This window comes from Accipiter gentilis, chromosome 34 (genome assembly GCF_929443795.1).
Source record: "Accipiter gentilis chromosome 34, bAccGen1.1, whole genome shotgun sequence".
NCBI lineage: Eukaryota > Metazoa > Chordata > Aves > Accipitriformes > Accipitridae > Astur > Astur gentilis.
Genome location: NC_064913.1, coordinates 16,718,866 through 16,741,314, shown reverse-complemented (window position 1 = coordinate 16,741,314; position 22,449 = coordinate 16,718,866). Strand labels below are relative to the sequence as shown.

At 46.2% G+C, this 22,449-nt stretch overlaps 1 protein-coding gene across 1 annotated transcript in view; it reads left to right on the top strand.

Annotated features, from left to right (window-relative positions):
• GRIN2B (glutamate ionotropic receptor NMDA type subunit 2B) overlaps nucleotides 1-8,820 on the top strand; it is a 168,143-nt gene extending 159,323 nt beyond the window's left edge. Inside the window, exons 9-12 of the mRNA XM_049792086.1 lie at nucleotides 564-724; nucleotides 2,824-3,011; nucleotides 4,811-5,049; nucleotides 6,913-8,820. Coding sequence (XP_049648043.1) covers nucleotides 564-724; nucleotides 2,824-3,011; nucleotides 4,811-5,049; nucleotides 6,913-8,820 — 2,496 coding nt within the window. The remainder of the gene's footprint in view (nucleotides 1-563; nucleotides 725-2,823; nucleotides 3,012-4,810; nucleotides 5,050-6,912) is intronic.
• The last annotated feature ends 13,629 nt before the right edge of the window (nucleotides 8,821-22,449 follow it).

Sequence of the window (22,449 nt, the reverse complement as noted above, 5' to 3'; positions counted from 1 at the left end):
AATAGCATTTCATTTGGGACATTTGCCCAAAAGTTTGAAAGCTGATCATTCGTTTGGTGAAGTGGGTGTGAGGTGTTCTGAGAGGGATGTCTCCTTGTTAATTACTTTTCTACTTCAGTCAGAATCAGGAAGTGCAAAGGCATCCACAGAGCTGAAAAAGATACTTCTTAGAAACTAAATGACGCTTTGTGGATAAAATGCACATAGATTTTATTGACAATCTTTCCTTGACTGTGTTCCAAAGCCACTGTTACCTTTTCCCTTTCTGTTTTCCTTTTTTCTTTTATCTAACCTCCTTTTAATCTTTGATCACTGGCTATTTTATGCACTTAATCTAGAGTGGACAAAAAGACCGGGTTGCTCAGATTCACTTAATGGTTCTTAGGCACTAATAGGAGATGTCTGTGTTTGAAAACAGTGAAATATAATATCTTCTCAATAATGTTTTCTACATGATAGTAAAATAAGATAAGAACTACCTTCTGAGGAGACTATGTTCTCCCATTCAGATGACTGCTTCTTGCTGAAAGATTGTGAGAAATGTTCTTTTTCTGTCTCTCCAGTTCCAGAAACCCAATGACTTCTCTCCCCCTTTCCGCTTTGGGACGGTTCCCAATGGCAGCACAGAAAGGAACATTCGTAACAACTACCCTGAAATGCACAGCTACATGGTGAAGTTCAATCAGAGAGGGGTGGATGATGCACTGTTCTCGCTGAAGACTGGGTGAGGCTTTCTTCGTCCATGCTTACTCACCACAGAAACCTGACTTCTTTGCATGTTTTGTCTAGAAAATTTTTTGTGGGGTTTGGAAAATGTGCTTCCATTATCATTCCATGGTTAGAAGTATAGCAAGACCACACACACAGCAGAGGAGAATAATTCTGTGGTTCTCTTAGGTTTTTCTATTAACATCTATATAAGAGTTTCTGGGTTTCCTGTGTTTATAAGACTATTTAAAAAAAGAAGAGGCTCTTCTGTATCCTTGTGTATGTTAGCCTTGTGTATATTAGTCCCGAAGACCTTGCTTCATCAAGATGTTTCATGCTGATGGGTCCTTAGCACAGGAAAAGCTCACAGACCTCTGTGGACAAAGTTTGCCTCAGAGCATTTATACTGTCATCTGGAAATTCCTTTGTTTTCCCTCCTTCTGTGTATAAAAGATTATGTTAATCAGGAAGCTGAAACAAGCCTTGTCAGACTAATCCCACCTCAGTGTATCACTAGCTAATACAGTGCAGTGGAAGGTGTGCTTGAAGCAAATAGTTTGGAAGTAGCCCTCCTCTCTGGAATATTTTAGTATCAAGGGCTGAACAAAATGTTGTTTGAATAATAAGGAAGTATATAAAATGGGAGCAATTCCTTGGGTAATTTGGGAAACGTGGGAAAAATCATTAGCAAAAGGTATGTTTGAACAGCTCATCCTGTTTTAATAGCAGTGAATCTGTAATGAAGCTAACTTAAAATGCCATTTTGCAAGCCTTTGTCCTTTATAATTAAAGACCTCCTCCCTGAGCTGACCACTTTGGTTGTCAGAGCACAGCCCCAGTGAAAAAAACCATTCTTGCTTATGCTCGTGTTGCACTCTTATGAGAAAGTTCATTCCAAAGCACGAATGAAGATGTTCAGCCAATTTAATTACTAGATTGACTGAATATTTCTAAACCTGTTTGCCAGGTTCAGAGGCACACAGCCCATTATAAGTGATTGTACCATTGTTGGATGCCATCCTGGAAAGGTACATTTGCCAGGATAGTCATCATCCAGGAAATAAATATGCTCTGTCCTGGAAATCTATGGATGAAATAGAGCTCATCACTTGTGGTAGATGTCATCCTGGCTTCATAGCCACCCTTGGACAGTCTTCCCCACAGATACGCACTTGAACTGAGATAATCACCATACTGGAAATACATGTGCAGCAAGTGGATTGAAAAGATAGCATGGGTGTGAGAATGTGCAAGGTGGAAGGTCTTTGGTCTTTTATCAGAAAGTGCTTCATTTCAGATCTAGTGGGAGGATTTACTCATCGGCTGTCTTTGGTTATGTGGAAGATGCAGCCCCCTGAGACTGACCCCATACCCAAATCAATTTGTTGCAGTGAGAGGAAAGCTCTTATCAGTCTGTTGTGCTGTCTACCCATCCCAGCCCATAATGGGGATTTCTCTGTTGAAACAGAGTTTTGCTTGTGGCTTTCAGCTAAGCACTCTTTACCAAAGAGCTACTCAGCATGGTAAACCATAGAGCTGCTATCACGGCCACTTGACATTGGTAAAGATCCAGTAGTGCTTTTCACAGTGACTGAGGAGTTAAACATGATGTCCTGACTGTATTTAATTTGAAAAAAAATTACATTTTGCTCAGCTAAGTCATGCCAGCAGTTTGAATCGGAGATAATCTTTTCCTTACTCCAACCCCTACTTTGCTATCTAATATTGATACATTTTATAAAGCATTTTAGGTTCCTTTGAGATGAAAGGCAGTACAGAAATATAAGCTATTCTTAGGACTATAGATCCCCTTGACTTCCTCTTCATTCATCTTTATCTTGCACTGTGTTTGTATTCCAAATGTTCTTTCAGATCAGAAATGATGATTGTCAAAGAGTCAGAAAGAAACAGACAGTCCTCATTTATGATCTAGCTTCACCTGTAACAGGTTCTAGGCTCAGATTTTAGTTAACTCTGATGAAGGTGAAGATGCAACCTATTGTAGTCTATCTGAAAGAGGTTCATTTCTGCCTTAATTACCTGAGAACACCTTTGAACTCATACAGATTCTGTCTTTTCTGTACGATACCCCTCTTGTTTCTTGCACCTGTGCAGGAAGTTGGATGCTTTCATTTATGATGCAGCAGTGCTAAACTACATGGCTGGCAGAGATGAAGGCTGCAAGCTGGTGACGATTGGGAGTGGGAAAGTGTTTGCCTCCACCGGCTATGGCATTGCCATCCAAAAGGACTCAGGCTGGAAGCGTCAGGTTGATCTTGCCATTCTACAGCTTTTTGGAGATGGTAAGTGACAGGAAAGAGAGGAGTTGGAGTTTTCCTAAGAAATACCAGGTTTTGCATGTAAGAAATAGAAGTTACTAGCTCTGATGCTTCAGATTTGAGTTGAGAATAGGAAATCGTTAACGAGGGTTTGTTAGAGGCATTACACCAAAAATGTGAGGATGTCACTTGTTTTATGTTGTTGAAGCAAGATAGCAGTATCATCAAAAGCAATGTCAAAAGCACTAAAGGTTTCATAGAAGCGGCTCAGATGTGTGTTTGAAAAATATCTTGTGCAAAGAATGTCTTGTAAAAACAAGATTTCTGTTGTGAACTTTTTCACTACCTTTGAGGTTTTGCCATGACCAAACCCACTAATTATGCTGGACTTTCCGTTGTTGTCCCATGCTTTATAGTTCTAGACAGGATCAAGCCATGCAGAGTTTACAAAATCAAAGGATAAAAATTTCTCGATGAAAGAGTTAGCTCAGATTTTCCAAAAAGTCAAAAAAAAAGAAACCAAGGAAGGACTTGAGACTCAGAAGCATATTTTGGAGTGAGTTTTTAATCAGAACATTATAGTTACCTAGTTCGTCCCATTCTTTGCAGAGAAATTGCTATTATTAAAAAAAAAATTCATGGGATAAGGAATTCCTTCTTAGAAAATATTTTCCTGGCTTTCCCTTTCCATTCCATATTACATCTTGCTGTGTCCTTTGTTTGAATAAATAAAATTCACAGGTTATTTTATTTATAAGTATATATTTTTTTCTGAAATCTGAAAATAGCATATGGTATAATAAATATGGAAAGAACATAGCTATGATATACTTCAACAGAAAATTGGGCACCTGACGGATAAGGTGTTCTGTCTCCTAAACATCCTAATATGTATTATTTGAGAAAAAGACACAAGTTCTCCATAAAGCTTTAAAGACTGTGCTATGGCACCACATAAATATATGGATTTTTTCCTCCTGTCACTGAACTGGAGGTTGTGAATGTGAAAAACTAACTTTCCTAACAGCATGAAAGGAATTGCCAACCTGCAAAATTAGTTTGTTTCTGAATGTTTCAATATGTGTGTGTGTGTGAGTGTTTATCTCACTTCCCCTCATGAAAATACCATAATGGGGAGTAAGTGGGGTATGAAATTAGACTACAGAACATTTGTTCCTAGCTGATACAAATTAGTAATATTTTTGATTGGTCAGAAGGCTTGGAAGTGTTGAATTTGGACAAAATTGAAGGGAAGAAAAACTGGTAGAAATGCACAAATATTTTTGGGAACATTGTACCTAGTTTTAATGAGCTATGGATATGATGGAAACAAATTCAAAATCAGGCATTTTGATTTAAAAAAAAAAAATCAACATTTTTAATTTTGAGCTGGAAATGTACAATGTTTTCATTTAGAAGTGACTCATTTTTGTCTACCAGTATCAGTCACTGATTTTTCTCTTCATTGACCTAATATGAAAGTGGAAGTTTGTGAGGCCAGGTCTTCAGTCATCTGGTGGACAACTTTTTCACGATCTCGCTGTAGACATTTGGCAAGTGTGATAGCTGTGTCCTGTGGTGCAGCTTTTTGTGGCTAATATCTGGCTGTGGAAAAATCCTATTGCGTTCCCTGTGACGAATTGCACCTGCCCCTATCAGAGGGGCAGTCAGGATATTTTATGGACGTAATAGATGTGGAAAACGAGCATGGCCACTGGAGATGACCTTAGATCAGCTTCTTGCTTTCAGTCTGCCCCAGCTTGAGCTCTTTAGCCATTGCAGGGCTATCTAACCTGTTTCTTTCCTTCTCTCTGTCTTTCTAGGGGAGATGGAGGAGCTGGAAGCGCTGTGGCTCACTGGCATTTGTCACAATGAGAAGAACGAGGTTATGAGCAGTCAGCTGGATATAGATAACATGGCAGGTGTCTTCTACATGCTGGGAGCAGCCATGGCCCTCAGCCTCATCACCTTCATCTGTGAGCACCTCTTCTACTGGCAATTCCGCCACTGCTTCATGGGTGTCTGCTCTGGCAAGCCTGGTGTGGTCTTCTCCATCAGCAGGGTGAGTGTCATTAGCTAGCGGGGAGGAACAGAGGCTTTATTCAGACAGTCCAGACATTCCGTACTGGAGATGGCGGAAATCCACCGAGACTGTTTAACACACAGGTGGCATGGCGTGGTAGTCTGCAGGATAAAGGCTGGCATCTTTTCCCCATTAATGTTGCAAGAGCATCTAATGTTTTTCTGTGACATCTCTGGTCTCTGCTGGATTTTGGTCACAGAAATGGATATTTCATGTGGAAATGAAAGTGCAATATAAAGAGAAGTTAGCTGTAACTGTCTGCTCCTCCAAAGTGAGCTGTGAGGAGGCCAAATCTAGGGACAGTAAGTCAAGTAATGGTGGATAACATGATTAGAAATTCAGGAGGTTTTCATTGCCCTCTATATTACAGCTGTTCAGCTAACCTTATGTTAACTAGAAGTGTGCTATCATGGACAGTCAGAAGTTCCTAACCAAAAGCCATGCCCTAAACCATGCAGAAATCCTTCCAGAGAGGACGACCACATGAACTTAGCAACTGCTTTATGCAAATCTACCTTAGGGTATAATATTTACATTTAAAGCAGATTCTAATAATTTCTGAGTCATCTTTCTGCTATTAGTGTAGCTAGCAGTGTCCCATTTGGAGCTTTTTTTTCTTCTTTCAAGCCACTGGTCCCTTCTCCTGATCCATTCTGAAGTGAGGTCAAATTTTGGTACTTTTTACCTCGGTGTCTGATATAACAGGATTAACTTTGATTGTGCAAGCAGTATGTAATTGCTACAGAACATATTGTTGAGGAGAAATGACAAAGCCTTTTGAATGCAGGGGCACAGCCTCTCTTCTATATTGTTAGTTTCTAACCTGGCTTAGTCTGCAGATGAGATGGGGGATTGTGTTTGGTGATCCTTAGCTAAGTACAGATTCTTTCATTCTGGGGTTATCTGTTAGACCTGGGCCAGGTTGGTGAAAAGTCTGAAAAGTGTTAATCATCTGCTAGCTGCTGAGAAACCATGGTAACACGATGTCATGGTATCCATTTCACAATTGACATTAATCAGCAGGCGCCATTTGGCAGGCTAGGGAATTTGGCTTCCTTCTGCTCCTAGGGGTAGCCCTTGCAAACAGACTGTGTCATGGATGAAATGAGCTAGTAGGGAATGCGGAGGAATTGGGCACTTTTGCTGTCTGATTTGAGGTTGATAGAGGACTTCCGCTTTCAGGGATGTCAATTTGGAGCCTGTTATCACTGTTAAATTTAACAGAATGCAATTAAAAATTCTATTGTACCTCACTCAACCAGATGCAGAAGATCTAAATACCTATTCAGCAGTCCTGCTCTTTCTCCGTTTCCTTTTCTAATCTGCACTGGTGATTAATGTAGCTATGTTTATGACAAATGAAGCTGTTCCCTTTTTAAGATAGCTCCTGTCTCGTTGATTCACTGATGTCCAGATGAATTTCAAGGGCCAAAACAGACTTACTTCCTCTCATCCACATGGAAACATTTGTCTTGATGCTTTTGTTCCCAAGGATATTATTTTCCCCATTTGCAATTCCGTGTTACACCTACTAGATTTGAGTAACACTTACAGATGCAAGCAGGTATTCCTGCATCCTACAGATATGACATGAAGCGAAGCAGAGGGAGAGGAATGGAGGGGAAGGGAAAAACGTGAGGGGCAAGAAAGAGGGGCAGAACAGCAAGTGTTGGTAGAGCAGGTCTGATTTCATTTTATCTGATTATGCTTCATGATGGAAAGCTGACAGGCCTGGCCGGCCTACAGGAACACGCTGTTGCTGCACCGGGTGCTTCCCAGTCCGGGTCCCCTTTCGTGTATTCTTTGCAGGACCACTCACCTTCCTGCTTTCTCTCATTTCAGGGTATCTACAGCTGCATCCATGGCGTGGCCATCGAGGAGCGCCAGTCAGCAATGAACTCCCCCACGGCCACTATGAACAACACCCATTCCAACATCCTCCGCCTGCTTCGGACAGCCAAGAACATGGCCAACCTGTCAGGAGTCAATGGCTCACCTCAGAGTGCCCTGGACTTTATCCGCCGTGAGTCGTCCGTCTACGATATCTCTGAGCACCGCCGCAGCTTCACCCACTCAGACTGCAAGTCCTACAACAACCCCCCCTGCGAGGAGAACCTCTTTAGTGACTATATTAGCGAGGTGGAAAGGACCTTTGGCAACCTCCAGCTGAAGGACAGCAATGTGTATCAGGACCACTACCACCACCACCACCGCCCCCACAGCATCGGCAGCACCAGCTCCATCGACGGGCTCTACGACTGCGACAACCCGCCCTTCAACACCCAGTCACGGTCCATTGGGAAGAAGCCCTTGGACCTGGGGTTACCCCCTGCCAAGCACAGCCAGCTGGGTGACCTTTATGGCAAGTTCTCCTTCAAGAGTGACCGCTATGGGGGCAGCGGGGCCCATGACGACCTGATCCGCTCGGACGTCTCTGACATTTCCACTCACACGGTCACCTACGGCAACATCGAGGGCAATGCGGCCAAGCGGCGGAAGCAGCAGTACAAGGACAGCTTGAAGAAGCGCCCGGCCTCCGCCAAGTCCCGACGGGAGTTTGATGAGATAGAACTGGCCTACCGTCGGCGCCCACCCCGCTCGCCCGACCACAAGCGCTACTTCAGGGACAAGGAAGGGCTGCGGGACTTCTACCTGGATCAGTTTCGGGCCAAGGAGAACTCGCCGCACTGGGAACATGTGGACCTGACGGATATCTACAAAGAGCGGGGAGATGAGTTCAAGCGTGACACGGGAGGAGGAGGGGGTGGATCCTGCACCAACAGGGCCCACCACAAGCACGGCTCGGGTGAGTTTGGTGGAAGCAACGAGCACAAGCATGGCGTTGTGAGCGGGGTCCCAGCGCCATGGGAGAAGAACCTGACCAACCTAGACTGGGAGGACCGGCCTGGGGCTAATTTCTGCCGTGGTTGCCCTTCTAAGCTGCACAACTACACGCCATCGGTGGTGGGGCAGAACTCCACCCGCCAGGCCTGCATCCGCTGCGAGGCCTGCAAGAAAGCGGGCAACTTGTATGACATCAGTGAGGACAACTCGCTCCAAGAGCTGGACCAGCCGCCTGCCCCCGTGCCCGTGGCCACCAGCGCCACCTCCTCCTCCAAGTATCCTCAGAGCCCTTCCAACTCTGCCTCCAAGGTGCAGAAGAAGAACCGCAACAAGCTCCGCCGGCAGCACTCCTATGACACCTTTGTGGACTTGCAGAAGGATGACTCGGCCCTGGCCCCCCGCAGCGTCAGCCTCAAGGACAAGGGCCGCTTTTTGGAGGGGAGCCCGTATGCCCACATGTTTGAGATGCCAGCCAGTGAGACCACCTTTGCCAACAACAAGTCCTCAGTGCCCGCCACCAGCTACCACCACCACAACAACCCCGGCAGCAGCGGGGGCTACATGCTCAGCAAGTCGCTCTACCCCGACCGGGTCACCCAAAACCCTTTCATCCCCACTTTTGGGGATGACCAATGCTTGCTCCACGGCAGCAAATCTTATTTCTTCAGGCAGCCTGTGGTGGCAGGAGGGCCCAAAGCCAGGCCAGACTTCCGAGCCATCGTCACCACCAACAAGCCGGTGGTCTCAGCCCTTCACGGGGCTGTGCCAGCCCGTTTCCAGAAGGACATCTGTATAGGGAACCAGTCCAACCCCTGTGTGCCTAACAACAAAAACCCCAGGGCTTTCAATGGCTCCAGCAACGGGCATGTTTATGAGAAACTCTCCAGTATTGAGTCTGACGTTTGAGTGAGAGGGGAAGAGCATGGGGAGGGACTGGGGGTGTATGTGGAGCGTGGGAGGGTGGGGTGGGATCAGTCCCATCGGCTACTCTTCTGGGTCGTCCTTAGTTTGTGGGATACTGGAGTTCCGAGTAGTGCAGCGCTGGTGACAAGTGCCACCTCTTTGGTTTCCCCTCTTCCTCCTCCTCTTTCCCACCCCTCCCCTTTTATCTCTTTTTCCATGTTCTCGCTCCTCCCATTCTCCTCCATTCCTGGCCATTGCACTTTACAGTGACGTTGGAGTTGGATATCCTTGCTCGTGATTTCAGGAAGTGGAGAAAAAGGCAGGGAAGGGGTGGGCTGAGGGGCAGCGGCAGTGACTCTAGCATTTCACTTTTGCTGGCTGCCGGCAGAGAAAGGCATGTGCACACACACGTGTGTGTGTGTGGCAGGAGGAGACAGCAGAAGCAGTGTAATGGACATGCAGGAAAATATGCCTGCTCAGGCAACTCTTCCTAAAACTGCCTAGAAAAGAGTAGTGTTGAAGATGTGGAGAAAGTGAAGGGGGAATAACATGAACTAACTTGACGATGCACTTACATGTTAGCTATACTGAGGTTCTCGTTACATTATTTTGTGAAGACTATGGGGGTTTAGGGCTGAAATATATATATATATTTGCGTATATGCTGAGAAATTTTACGCTAAAATTTTGAATTGTCTGCTGGGGGGCGTGGGGGGAGGGAGAGAAGGCTTGTCTGCAGGTCTGGCTGGTGGTTTCACTATGGCTATTACAGCCGCTGGATCTGTGGCAGACCAGTGGGAGAGATGGAAAGGAAACAGGGTCTGACTTTGGGAAAGCAACCCTGGAGTCAGGGAAGCTGCTGGGATCTCTGACAGAGGATGCTGGTTTGCACTGAAACGAGAGGAGTTTGGAGAAAGGGGTGCACGGTTGGTTCGTTAGCTGTGAATTGCTCAATAGTTGTGACATACTTCAAGGGTGGGAGCAGCGTATAGTATGGGTTAGCCTATACGCGAGTATATACAATAACTTTATACTTGAAATGTCTGTGGAGAAAGCAAAATAAACCCATGATCCTATAAGGTGTCTGGATAACAAACACAGTGGAACAGAGTTAAAGAGTAGGGAAAGGTGGGGAGTTTTGTCACTGTCGCTTCAGGGGACACCACGCCTGTTTTGGCATGTCCTTCCAGTGAGGAGGGCAGGGAAAAAAAAGTTGTCATCCTTCTGACCTCCCTACCCTTGGCCAGCAGGTTGGAACCCAAAGAATAGGGTGCCCTCTGCCAGTGCTGGCATGGTGCTGGAGAGGAGAAAAACATGCCATGAAAGGGTGCGTGTGGTGGCGGTGGTGTTGGTGGACTGTTCCAATGCCTCCTTGCACATGTGGAAATGGGAGGAGGGTATGCGCACCCATGGGAAATATATATGTATATTTGCTATTGAATGTACGGGGGAAGTACACGGCTTGTCTTCCTGGGAAGCGTTGTGCTTGAATAAATGCCAGAGAGCACAGAAACTCGTGCCGAGGGCTGAAGACAAGATACGCGAGGCTGAGAGGTGTGTGTACATGTATGTGTGCTGCTGTGTGCGAGAGCGAGAGATACTAGCACAGGTGCAAAGCTGGAATAGCCTAGGGTTTCCCATCCCTGCAGTTGTAGTGACAGCTTTCCTGGTGCACCTAGTATCGACGAGAGTGGTTTTTTCTTTCCATTGTATCATTTCAGATGCAAGTTAAACTAAAGGAAAGGGAGCAATGGTAGGAGTGAGAAGCTGAACTCCCCTTTCATATGTCTTCTTTCTCCTGAGGTGGGGGCATGGGCTGACCTCTCCTGCCCTGAGAGATATGGCAAAGTCTCTCCTGCTTATCCCGGGTCTGTCCCAGTGTCTCGATGACCGTTGCTCACCAGGGGAAGGGTTGAGAGAGCCCTGTGCTGAGGCCATGGGGACACTGCTGGGGACTGACTCTGAAAGGAGATGGCAGCCCTGTCTTTATGAGCCACATTTCCTGAGCTGAAAGCCACCTCTCTCACGTTCCTCACTGCACCCTGGTTGATTTTATCTTATCTTTCTCTTCTTAAGCCAATAGAAGGCCTTTTATTTATTTACCTATTTATTTTATTTATTTTTTAAAGCTGGGGCGGGGGGAGGGTGGGATTTGCCTGTAAAGTCAAAGAGTGTGAGAAGAGGGTGGGCAGGGTTGGTGAGGGGAATATTTTCGTATATTTCACTGAGGAAATTAAGGAGGGAAGAGGGGGAGAGTCTTTGTAATGCCACCCCTTAGTCTTTGGGGTAAGGGAACTTCTTATTCTTTCCCTCTTCTCTCATTACAAGTAAAAAAAGTAAACTAAAAAAGGAAAAAAAAAAAAAAAAAAAGAAACCAAACAAATTAACAGAGCGATCTGCAATCCAGAACACATGGCAGCTTGTCAGACACCTCTGACAGCGGCCACCAAGAAGGCGTTCCTTTCATTTGTAAATATTTCTTTTTTATTGCGTTTTTGTATAAATTGGTGTTTCTCTTCTCGTGAATATTCAGGTCGTGGGGTGGGAGGGAGGGGAAGTTTGTTTCCGTTCTGTTTGTTTTCTACGACTTTTCAGGCTGCGTTTTTGGAAGCGGTTTACGCGGGTCGAGGCCGTATGAATGAGGAAGAGAGAGAGAGAGAGAAACCCATGTGTGTTGTGTTCCCCCGAGGCCCCCCGTATTGCCCTGTCACCTTTATCTTCATGAATGGAAGACGCCGGAACGTCACTTCAAGCCTTGCCAGCAGGGTTTCATGTTTTGATGGGAACACCCCCAATTCCTTTTTGCTTATAAACTCTCTGTACCAGCATCTCTCTGTGGAGTTTGGGCCTCAAGGCACTACACTGTCTTGATAGTGGTGGGGTGAACCATCAAGTTGGCCGCTCAGGTTGGACCATCACTTTGACATTAAGAGACTTCTCCAATGCTACTTTGGTTTAGAAATCTTGGACCTGGGAAAAGCTCGTGATAATTTCTGGTATTTTCTAAGGGCTTGGGGGGGAGCTTGACAGCTGGCGAGGGCAGCTAATCTCTTTGGCGGTTATCTCGGTACTTTTCCGTCCCTCCCCACCTGGAACGAGGAAACCTGGAGGGTGGCTCTGCAGGGAAATTAAGCCGAAAACAAACCAAAAAGAAGTTAATGGAACTTTTTTCAAATCTCTTCTTAAAGGTTCTGATTTTTGTGTTCTGGGGTGAAAATTGGTTCGTATTTTCTCCGAACTGGTCTGTCCCTTGTTCCACTGATTGGCAAATGATAGTTTGCCAAAATCATTATCTAGTGTTGATACTGTTGTAGCACTGTTAACACTCCGAGTGCTCTGCAAATATTAACTGTGCCACAAACCACTCAAATGAATGCTCTAGGGCAACCAGAAAAGAAGAACTGGAAATTCTGGACTGAATCACTGGTCTAACCACAGGAGCCTGGTATTTTGCCTTCTCCCATAATAGATTAGGCCATGTGTCCATCAGGTTAATCCTTTCTCCTATAAGCGATCTTTTCTGGTTGCTTTGTTTATTTTAGTTCTGACAGGTCAACAAGTTTTGGGACAGAGATGAAGGGGAGGGGGTGGGAGGGGGGAGGGTGTAATTCATAATCCAGAAAATAAATCGATGATGTTATTAAACTCTGATTATATATTTAGAATTTTAGATTTGGTGTATTTTCATTCTAAGTATTCAAGTGAATCAATCAGGTAATATTAGCAGCAGGTGTTGTCTATACTAGAAAACCACCCATGTGCTGTTTATTACCTGTCCAGAAAAGAATGGGATTTCATACCAGAGCCTGACAAAACTCCGCATCCCCTCCCTTGCCATTTCTATCTCTCTCTTGTATAAACACCAGTATTTTCTGGGGCAGCGGCTGGGAACATTTCCCCTCTCTGAACGTTTCTGCACACAAGAATACCGAGCAAAAACCATTGTGTCCTCTACAGTTTGGTGACCTCTACTGTATATTTGCAGCCAGCCTCCTGGGAAAGACTAGGCACCTTTGGCAATGTTTCTGACATTTGCCTCCTCACTCTAGCCCCAGGCATGGCTCTCTGAGAGGTATTTCCATGAGCCATGTTCTTCTGAAGTGGTACTGGAGTGTACATACTCAGCCGAAGGAGGATGTGTATGAAGGAGACGGAGGAAGTATTAAAAAAAGATCAGAAATGTGCCATGCACAGTCGAAAGCAGCTGGCAGGTAGAACTTGCAGCTGTGGATCTCCACATCATAAACCTTCTTGGAGTATTCACACCAGCTTTTTACTGCAGTGCAACACAACACAGGCTGGTGTAGTAGTTCTCTGTCTCCCATCACGCCTCCCAGTGGGGGCAATATCAGAACTTGCCATGTCACATCCTAAGTAGGAAAGAAAAGCTGCAGTCAGGACTTGTTGTCAGTTGAGACAATGAAGCACACCGGCCCCACCTCCTCAGCAAAAAACCGTCCCGTTCTCTCTGAAATCCAGCACGCGTTGTCAGGACTCTCCAGGTGAGAACCCCAGTGGGTTCAAAATGCTCAGCAATAGGCAAGTATGAACTTTGCCCGTAGGGAATTGGTATTTCAATTTCCAGCGCATGGGGGAAGGAAGGTTCTTTTGTGATGTCCTGAAGGATTTGGTGGAGTTAAGAGTTTCCAGGATGGGTCTTTTTGTTTCTGGCTTCTTCAGCGACGCATGCTGATACTGAGCTCCTCACTCCAAGAAGACACTAGCATCCATCTTGAATAAAGCCCCTTTGTACCTTCAGATCAGGGTTATTTCTCACAGCAACATTGTCAGCAAAAGAGAGAGGGGGAGACAGAGAATGAATATGATGGTGGTGACTGGTTAGAGTGATCAGAGATACCTCAGGGATCTTTATAGGCAAGTCTTTGCTTTAGAGCTTTCTATCAAATGTGGCATATCCTCCCACCTCCATTGCTTATCAACAGATGGAAGCAAGCCTGGGAACACAGCCAATGATCAGACTTAGGCCCTTCACACATCCTCCACTCCCGTCAAGCAACCTTTGATGAGCCCTTCCCATGGAGAAGGGTGGGAGGTTGCACTTCCCCACGTATTTTTGGTTGCCAAAAAGAAAAGAAAAAGGGGAGGGGATAAAGAGGAGGAGTGTTGATGAAGGGACTTTGTGCTGACTCTCTGCACCATCGCTCTAAGGAATTACACTTCACCTTTCCTGTTCAATCCAAGCTGGCAAAGGGTAGGGTCCAATTCTGCTGCGTCTCCATGGCATATGCCTGGCTCACCAGAGGAGCCCCTGGGAGCCGTGTGCGAGAAGGGAACTGGATTGCTGGCAACAAATGGAGACGGACTCCAAGCCACGATCCCCGTCTGCACCCACTCTTTCCCGTAAGTGCTTCCCTGCTGCTGAACACACCTGGTGTGTCCACCTGGAACACACCTACCATGCTGCTGGATGCTGCAGGGCACATTGAGATAGTAACTAGTGGGACCCGACTGTTGTCCCCACAAGGGCTTATTTTCAATTTGCAGCCAAATAGATTTCCAAGCCATAGACCCTCGCTGCATTCACCCACGTCCACTTCCCTGTGGCTCCCTCCCTCCTCCCCCCTCAAAGGCAAACTGGGGCGCTGACTGTCTCACTGGCAATATGAATACTGTTGCTTCATCTTCATTACGGGCTCTCTGGACCTCCCTGGGGCTGATGGCAGGCAGACCTGGGTGTCTGCCATTAGAACGGCAACAACAAAAACCACTTTGCAATTGGCTTTGAGTTCTTTCTTCATCTCTTGAGCGTCGCCAAATTCTTCTCCTAGCCATGCCATTTGAGTGAATTCTGGCACCCTCCTGTCATTGCTGACAACAAAACTGACACAGCATGAATCTGCTTGTGTATAGAAAAAGGCAGTGAAACCTTATCGCAGAGCACAGGACTCATGTCTGCCGACGCCAAGGGTACAGTTCCCTGGGTGCTGAGATAAAGGAGGATCTCTGTGATGAGGTAGTCGTTACAGATCTCTTAATCTGCTGGCCTCCTGCCATTAAAGGTTCACAGCAAGCACCAGTATACACTCCAACAGGTCAGAAGAAAATTCCGTGCTGTGGGACAGGGGTTCCTCTCGGCACGCGCACACATAGGAGACATACTGGGGAAGTGAAACACACGCGAACAAACCCGACGCAGCAGGAAGCTGTGAGGCTGGCGTGCCTGTATGTGCACACGCACACACGCAGACACACGCACGGTACATTGCAGTACGCTTAATGACTCTGTCCCACAACGCATTTTTGCCAAGTAGGAACAATGTGACCTTTCCTAACGTTCTGCTGGTAGTTATTTAATTTATGTATTCACTTTGTGACTTCTACATCATCTGCTTTCTTGACTGCAGCATTACTGTGTAAATATGTGTGTATATATGTACAGAAACTAACTCAAGCAATTATATTCAGGTTGGGAAAAGGGTGGGTTTTATATCTGTACAGTATTTCCTTATTAAATAATGGCATGGGGGGGGTTGGGAAAGTTAACTTCTAAATTGTGGTTTTATTGGTCTGTGGTGTTTGAAGTTGTTTCAGTGGTTGCTTTTGCTGGTTCGGAAAGTTTATCTGGATGTTATATGTGTGTGCCAAGAAAGGGTCCCCAAACAGGGGAGGTTTGGGATTGGTGAGGGGTGGTGGGTAGCAGAGGGTGTTAATAATTTCCTGTAATAAAAGCCGTGTTGATTGCTAGGGACTGTTTGTGTGAGGCACAGGGCTGTTTCCTTCTCGACGTGCTTTGCTCTTTGATTACTTTCTCTTCCCTGGTCCCCATTGCTTTCTCCCTGGGACGTCAGCAGAGTACATTTGTTGCTGTAGATTACAGAGATCTCTCTCTGGGCCTTCATCTCCTGACCAGCTCTTCCATCTCCCTCTTTTTGTGGCCTTCCCAATACCAGTGGGAGGGGAGGCAGTGTGGTCTCAGACCCTCTGCACTTTTGCTTTTAGACCCCCTCTGTCCTTCCTCTAAGCAGAACCTCATTTTTCAGGTGTTTTGATCTCTCCAGCGGTTTACTGCCTCATCTCCCTGGCCTCTTATCTGCTTATTTCCCAACTTACTCACACTGATTCTTCAATTTCATCTCTACGCCTCTTCCCTTAGAATGACTTATGCTGGCTGTTTGCCCACTCTGCTCCTCTTATTACTGTCTTGTTGCTCTGTTGTCTTCATCAGACTGTGCAATGCTGTGCAGTGCTGTGCTGAAGATGAGTGAAGGGCAGGCCTCTACTTCTCCTTTCCTGGAAAATTCTAGCCCTGACCAGATTTTTAGAAGATGATATTTGGTAGCTATTTTTGAGTTCTCTGTCACTTTCACTGAGGTGGTATTCTGCTTTTGCACACTCAAGAGATAAGAAATTATCAGCGACAAATTAGCCAGTGCAAGGAAGCAGTGAAATTGTCTTTTCTGAGAAAGCCAAGGGAAGGAACAGAATTTCCATCCTTGATGGCTGACTGGTGAATTTAGAGCAGGGGGAGATACAGTTTTTTATCCATTCCAGGTTGACCCACATCAGGGTCAGTAGAGTTTCTTTGCTTTTACTCTATGTGAATAAAGCAAGACTGCTGGAGAGAAGTATGCTATCTGCTAGAAGCACAGGGCTACTTTCCTTTGTTGCTTAGAAGGCATTGGCTTGTAAACACCTACGTGATGTTCTGCTGTGTTGCAAACCTGGGAGTGAATGTCTGCTAGTAGTTGGTCCCTTTCTGTCTGATAAGTCAATATAAGCTGGTGCTTGGCACTAGCTGCCTAGGGTTTGTGTCTACTGTCGTGTCAGTAAGGGTGTGACATGGTGAAAAAGCAGAGACAGAGCCAATGCGAACCTGGTAGGCATGCTAGGCAGATGCCAAGACACCTCCTTCCTTCCCTTTTGGACAACTTGCATTGTTCCTTAATGAACGTCCATCAACCCACCGTCCTCCACAGCCGTGGCACTGGCTGCTCATCCCTGAAGACAAACTGGGTCTGCTGGTCGCAGTCTGAGAAAGGGCCAGTCAGCCTCTCCATGTGTGCATGTGTGTTGCCGTGTGCCGCGGTCTCTTGAGAGTTTGAGTTGTACCATATGAAAGCATACGGGCAGCGCAGGGAGCAACGGAAAGGGTCGGCATGACCAGAGATCATCCAGAGCAGCAGTCTTCTCCCAGCTGCAGCTAACTCTTGCTCAGCCTGCCATTGCAGGCCTGCATCTCTCATTTCTGAGTGGGAGAAACCACTCCAGCCACATGGGAATGGAGCTCTGCTTAAAGGCATGAGCAGGGTAGACAGACCTCTCACGTAGCCTTGCTATGACCTTGGCACGGCTGTCCCAGCATGGTCCAGAGTGGCCTGTGTACTTGGGAATACATGGCTGCAAATACCTGTCAGTCTGGCAGGAGACGTATGTTTGTGCATTCGAGTGACTCCTGGCAGAACTCTCAACATAAGTGAAGTTGGAAACAGCTGGCCCATTTGGTGCTACCCCAACAATATGGGCAGGCATCTCCTTGGGAGTACAACCCATAGATTAGCTTTTGGCCAAAATAGCGAGTTACCTTTCTGAGCATCACTAGGCTCCTTGCTGTGTTTCCTTTGCTTATTCAACGTGCCATAAGTGTGACATACCAGCAACATTTGCAGGGCGTCCAGAGAGAACGCATCCACCACATGAGACTTCTATCTAGCCCCATGGGTGCTGGCTGCTAAGTCCCATGTCAGCTGGAGAAAGATTACACCTGCCCCTGAACAGACAAAAATCAGTCAAGGGGATAAGATGAAAGTTTTGTGCTTTCTCCTTCTGCTTTCCTTCCAGGCCTCGGAACCAGATCCATCGACACAGGCAGCTAAACTCCTGTGAAGTTCAAGGAGCTTTTGGAACAGCTACTTAGGGGTTTAGGTGCCTCGAATGCCTTTTGTGGATTGTCTTGCTTGTGTGGGCCTCTTCCTGCAATGCATTTTGCCAGGATTCATCTCCCAGGAACTCACCGTGCTTGAACATAGCTGAGAGGGGTTTCCTCTGCTTGGGATCACCATGTGTATGTTGCATGCCTGTTGCTACTTGTCCGTATTTCTTGCACGCGTCTACTTGTGGGGGGCAGGGGTGGGTTCATATTGGTATGTGTATTTATGCAGCCTGCACACATTTGTATGTGTGGTGCCACAGTCTGTATGTGTGCTTAGGTGTTTGTATGCATGTGTTTGAGCTGAGAGAAAAGAGTCTGAAGCTGTATGCTGCTAAAGCCAGGTGATGAGTACCCGTAGGTACCTTGGCAACCCTGTCGTTGCTCTTGCTTACCTGGTAAGCCCTCGCATGGCTGCTTTGTTTGGAGTCTGGGGGACCAGCTCTGAATCAGTAACAAGGCTGGGACACAGACTCCTCCTAGAGATGGTTTGAATACAGCACCAGAAACCCATTCCATGCGTTCATTCACTTCTGTGCTGAATCCACTGTGCCACATTCTCAAACCATTGTGCCACACTCATTACCCACTTCGGCCTTAACCGGTAGGTGGAGCAGGAAGACAATCATGCACTGACCGGTGAGGTCCTTTGGGAGAGAGCTGGTCAATCTGTCCTGGGACTGGACCAAGAGGCTCCCTTGCTATTCTTTTCACTGCCTCCTAGGGCAATGCAAGCACTGAAATTCCACTTGCAAGCAAGCACTAGCCTGTCCTTTCTTGCTCTTGTGTCAGACAGACGCAGGCAAAAGCTGAGCTGTGGTGGATTGCTCTCCCATTCCCGCTGTTTGGAAGAACCTTAACCACTGCTGCTTGGAGCTGGATAGGGAGCTTGCAAATCCCAAGCTCTGGAGGGGTTCGGTTTCTTCCGAGGGGACAGTAAATAGGGAGGGTGGGAGGGAGTGGACTTTCTGCAGCCATTCTCCGTCCCATTCATTGCCAGGAGAGATCGCTACACTGCTAGCACCAGAGAGGATGACCTGCTGGGAGGGCCCTGCAGTGCCAACCAGCACAGCACTTTAACTGGCCAAACTGCTGAACAAGACACCGCTGTCCTCTGTCAGCAGCCAGAAAAGACAATCAGGACCTGATGAAGAGATGCCATGACTAGTCAGATAAGGAAGGAGCAACACTTGGGGTTTAGGGCCCTCATCATCTACTCTATCTTAAGTCTACTTAACCAGCCCTTTAGTGCTGGTGTCACTGGGCCTCTTTGATGGTTTCTTTTTATTTATATATATAAAATGTAACAGAATAATCCGTGGATACCAGTGACTCCTTCTATCAGACCACATCCGTCCACCTCCTCTGCTTTCTTCCATGTTCAGCTGCTCTTTCCTCTCCATCAAATTGTATCCTGTGCTCTGCCAGGCTTGTCTTTTATGGAAGAGAAGATATATGTGTGTGTGTGAGTGGGTGTACATGTGTGTGTGTGTGTATTTTAAGTATTATTACTATTACCAACATGCTATACACCTAAAAGCTCCTAGCAAGCTGGAGCCTTCAAGAGGTGCTGTAGGAAATGACCTTCCCACTCGGCAGTGGTTAGTGCGGAGGTTAGCACACAAAGCTGCTAGCTTTGGAGGCCTCTTTGCCTGTCTGGTTGCTTTTCTTATCTTTGGAGCAGGCTCCCTCTCACATGTGGTCAGAAATGCAGCAAACTGCTCTTTTTAGCTTTGTGTTTTCAAAATTTCTAACATGGGAAGAAAAATGTTTGCTGATTAGCTGTTGATTTCTTTTGTTTGTTTGTTTGTTTGTTTACGCAGTCCTTTTAGTGGGAGCAAGGAGGTGTTTTCAGCAATACAACTTTCTGAGACCTCAGTTCTGTGCAGTTATTGTTTGTATGGTTCAGCTGTGTTTGGGGTCTTTCCTTTGTACGTGTTTTTCCTGAATGGCAGGGCTATCTTGAAACGTCTCTTTGCCAGTGACCAAAGCACCATCTGTAATTGGAGGTGAGGGCTGGTATATAGAGGAGGCAGCAGCCTTTTGGGAAGTAGCTTTTCACCGACTTCCCTGTGGAGTCACAGAAGGCAAACTATTTAACCGTTGCACAGGTGGGTTTTGGGGTTCTTTTTTTTTGGTACTCCTCTTTTCCTTCCTTTTCTTTTCTTTCTCTTTTTTCCCCTTAAAAAAAATAATGTTTCTCCAGTGAGCTTTGGCTGTTGCCCCAAAGGCTGCTGCGAGGCAGGCAGCAGGCAGGGAGGGTGTCTCACCCGTGAGTCCTGCCCTTCTGAAGCCATGTGGGATTGCCCGGTGAGGAGGGAGAAGGGCCCTTTTTGGCTGTTTCCATGGCCATTCCTGGGACAAGGACCCTGTGGCTGCTGAGGGCCCTGACCCAAAGGGAACAAGCATCCACAGGAGATCATCCTCTGGCTTGTGCGGGTCATGGGTCGGGCTGGAGGGCAGGCTGGGGAAGATGGCTCACCGACCCCTGCACAGCCCTTCCCACGCCAGAGCAGGGCACGTAGGTCTGCAACAGGGACAAACGAATGACCCTAAACGGGCCACAGGGGTTCAGCCTCACCTCTCCTGAACTATTTGCAAGCGGGTAGGGCTGACTTTCGACTTGGACAACGTCATTCAAGGCTGAGTGGAGTCTCACAGACCATGAAGTAAGGGTTAAAGGTGGTGCGTGGGTATTTGGCCAGCTCTCGATGTCATGACACCTAAGGGAAAGCCCAGCAACTTCATCCTTTGACACTTGGAAGTGGCTGACAGCAGTAGTGGAGGACTGTCATGTCTACTAGGGTTGGGGCAGGTAGCGTCTCTAGAGCTGGCACGGGTCAGCTTCAGCTGTATTCTCTTTCTAACTAATGTACATTTACTTCGGAGAGCACGTTTGATGAACAAAGTCTATCAACCAAAAGAAAAAGGAATACTCACCTCTAGTGTAAGTCTTCTACTGCCCAACACTGCTACCTCCTCTTCTCTTGAGCTGTTGGTATCTTGCGGTGAACCTGGCCACCCGTCAAGCTGTTGCACACAGCAGATATATCCTATCCGGTTCTGAGACCATCTTTGCCTAAATTTTGCCTCCTCCTCATCCCCTTTATGCACGCACATGCGTGTGCGCGCGCGCACACACACACACACATACACGTGCCCACCTCCAGCCACTCCACTGGTGAAAATCAGAGCCACAGAGACATGAGTGCCAAATGACTTTATTTCTCAAGTAAATGATATAAAAAGTTTTGTTCTTTTTCTTTTTCTTTTTTTTTTTACATATGCAAATGTAAAAGGGAACCGACAGCGAATTGGTGGTGGCGAGAGGAAATGGGATGTTTTGTAACCCTAGCTGCAGTAAAAAAAAAAAAAAGAAATAAAAATACATTAAAAATATTTAAAAAACACAAAAAAGGAAAAAAAAAACTTGAACTATTTTGGAAATATTGTGAATAATTTTTTGATATAAAAACTAATTTTTATGTAGCATGAAAACCACCAAAATAAAATGATCAAGAATAAAAGCTGTGCAGAGGGTGTTTTTGTCTAGTTGTTGAGGGAAAAGAAGGAAGAGAGAAGCAGTGGTGTATGAGAGAGGGATGCTACTACCATGGCTTTTACTGTGAGTTTCACAATACATGATGTTTTTCTTCAATCTTAGTAACTGGAGTCTTGCAGTTATGTAAAAAAAAAAAAAAAGAAACATATGAAAAGATATTTTTATCTCTGATTGCTGTGGAGAAAAACCTTGAAAATAAGAACAGAAAGACTCAAAAAACAAAAGGCAAATTGAAAATGGCCATTAATTGCTTTTGAGTGTTAACAGCAATCATGCATTTTTTCTGCTTGATTTATGATTTTTGAGTAGTTGAGGTTGCGGTACTGGGGAGGCAGGTGTGAAGGAGGTAAGACATTAAGGAAGGGCTGACAAGGTTCTATTTTTTATTATGTGAGGCACAGGACTTAAACCAGGGTCTCTTCACATTTCCTCCTGAGTAAGGGGACAAGGTAGTATCCTTTTGCAGGATATATTGGCACCACTCTTCATTCCTTTAAAAAATTAAAAAAAATTTACAGGTTTCTTAAAGGAAGCAGACTGCCTCTCCCAATTCCCAGACAAAACCGTATGTCGCCTCAGCACTCCAGTCCCTTTTAGAAATGACAGTGGTGATTCTCTGCTTCCCTGAATGAAGTGGGGTGTCAGTGCTCTTTGCCTCCTCCTTTGGGGGCTTTGACACTGGGTGCTGGAGCACTAGATTGCCTTTGAGGAGGTGGTAGCACCCATCCCACCCTGCTGTGGATCAAGGTGCTGCTCCTTTGAATTGTCAGAGGACAGGAGATATGCTGGTTTCTGGACTGTCCAAGGGACGTTGGTAGGCTGCTCTGTCCATTCTGTCTTGAAAACATTCCTTGTGCCTGAGTGAATCAGACCTCCTGCATATGAATTTCATCTTCCCTCCCTCATGCTCTCATGTCCCACGCGATCATTAAAACACTGCCCCATCAGCTAGCAGGGGGCCTTCTCTGTTGCTTCTGTCCTTGCTGTCTGAGCGTCTTCTACATTGTAGGCTGAAAGGAAGGAGGCAGATGGCACACCATGTAGCTTAAAATACGGGTTCAGCACTGACTGAGAAGAATGAAAATCAGTAAAGACTCAGTATCAGCCGAGACTACTCCTCTGGCAGTGTGCAGAAAAAGAACCCTGGGTCAAAACCTTGTCTTCTGCTCAAGTCAAGATAGAC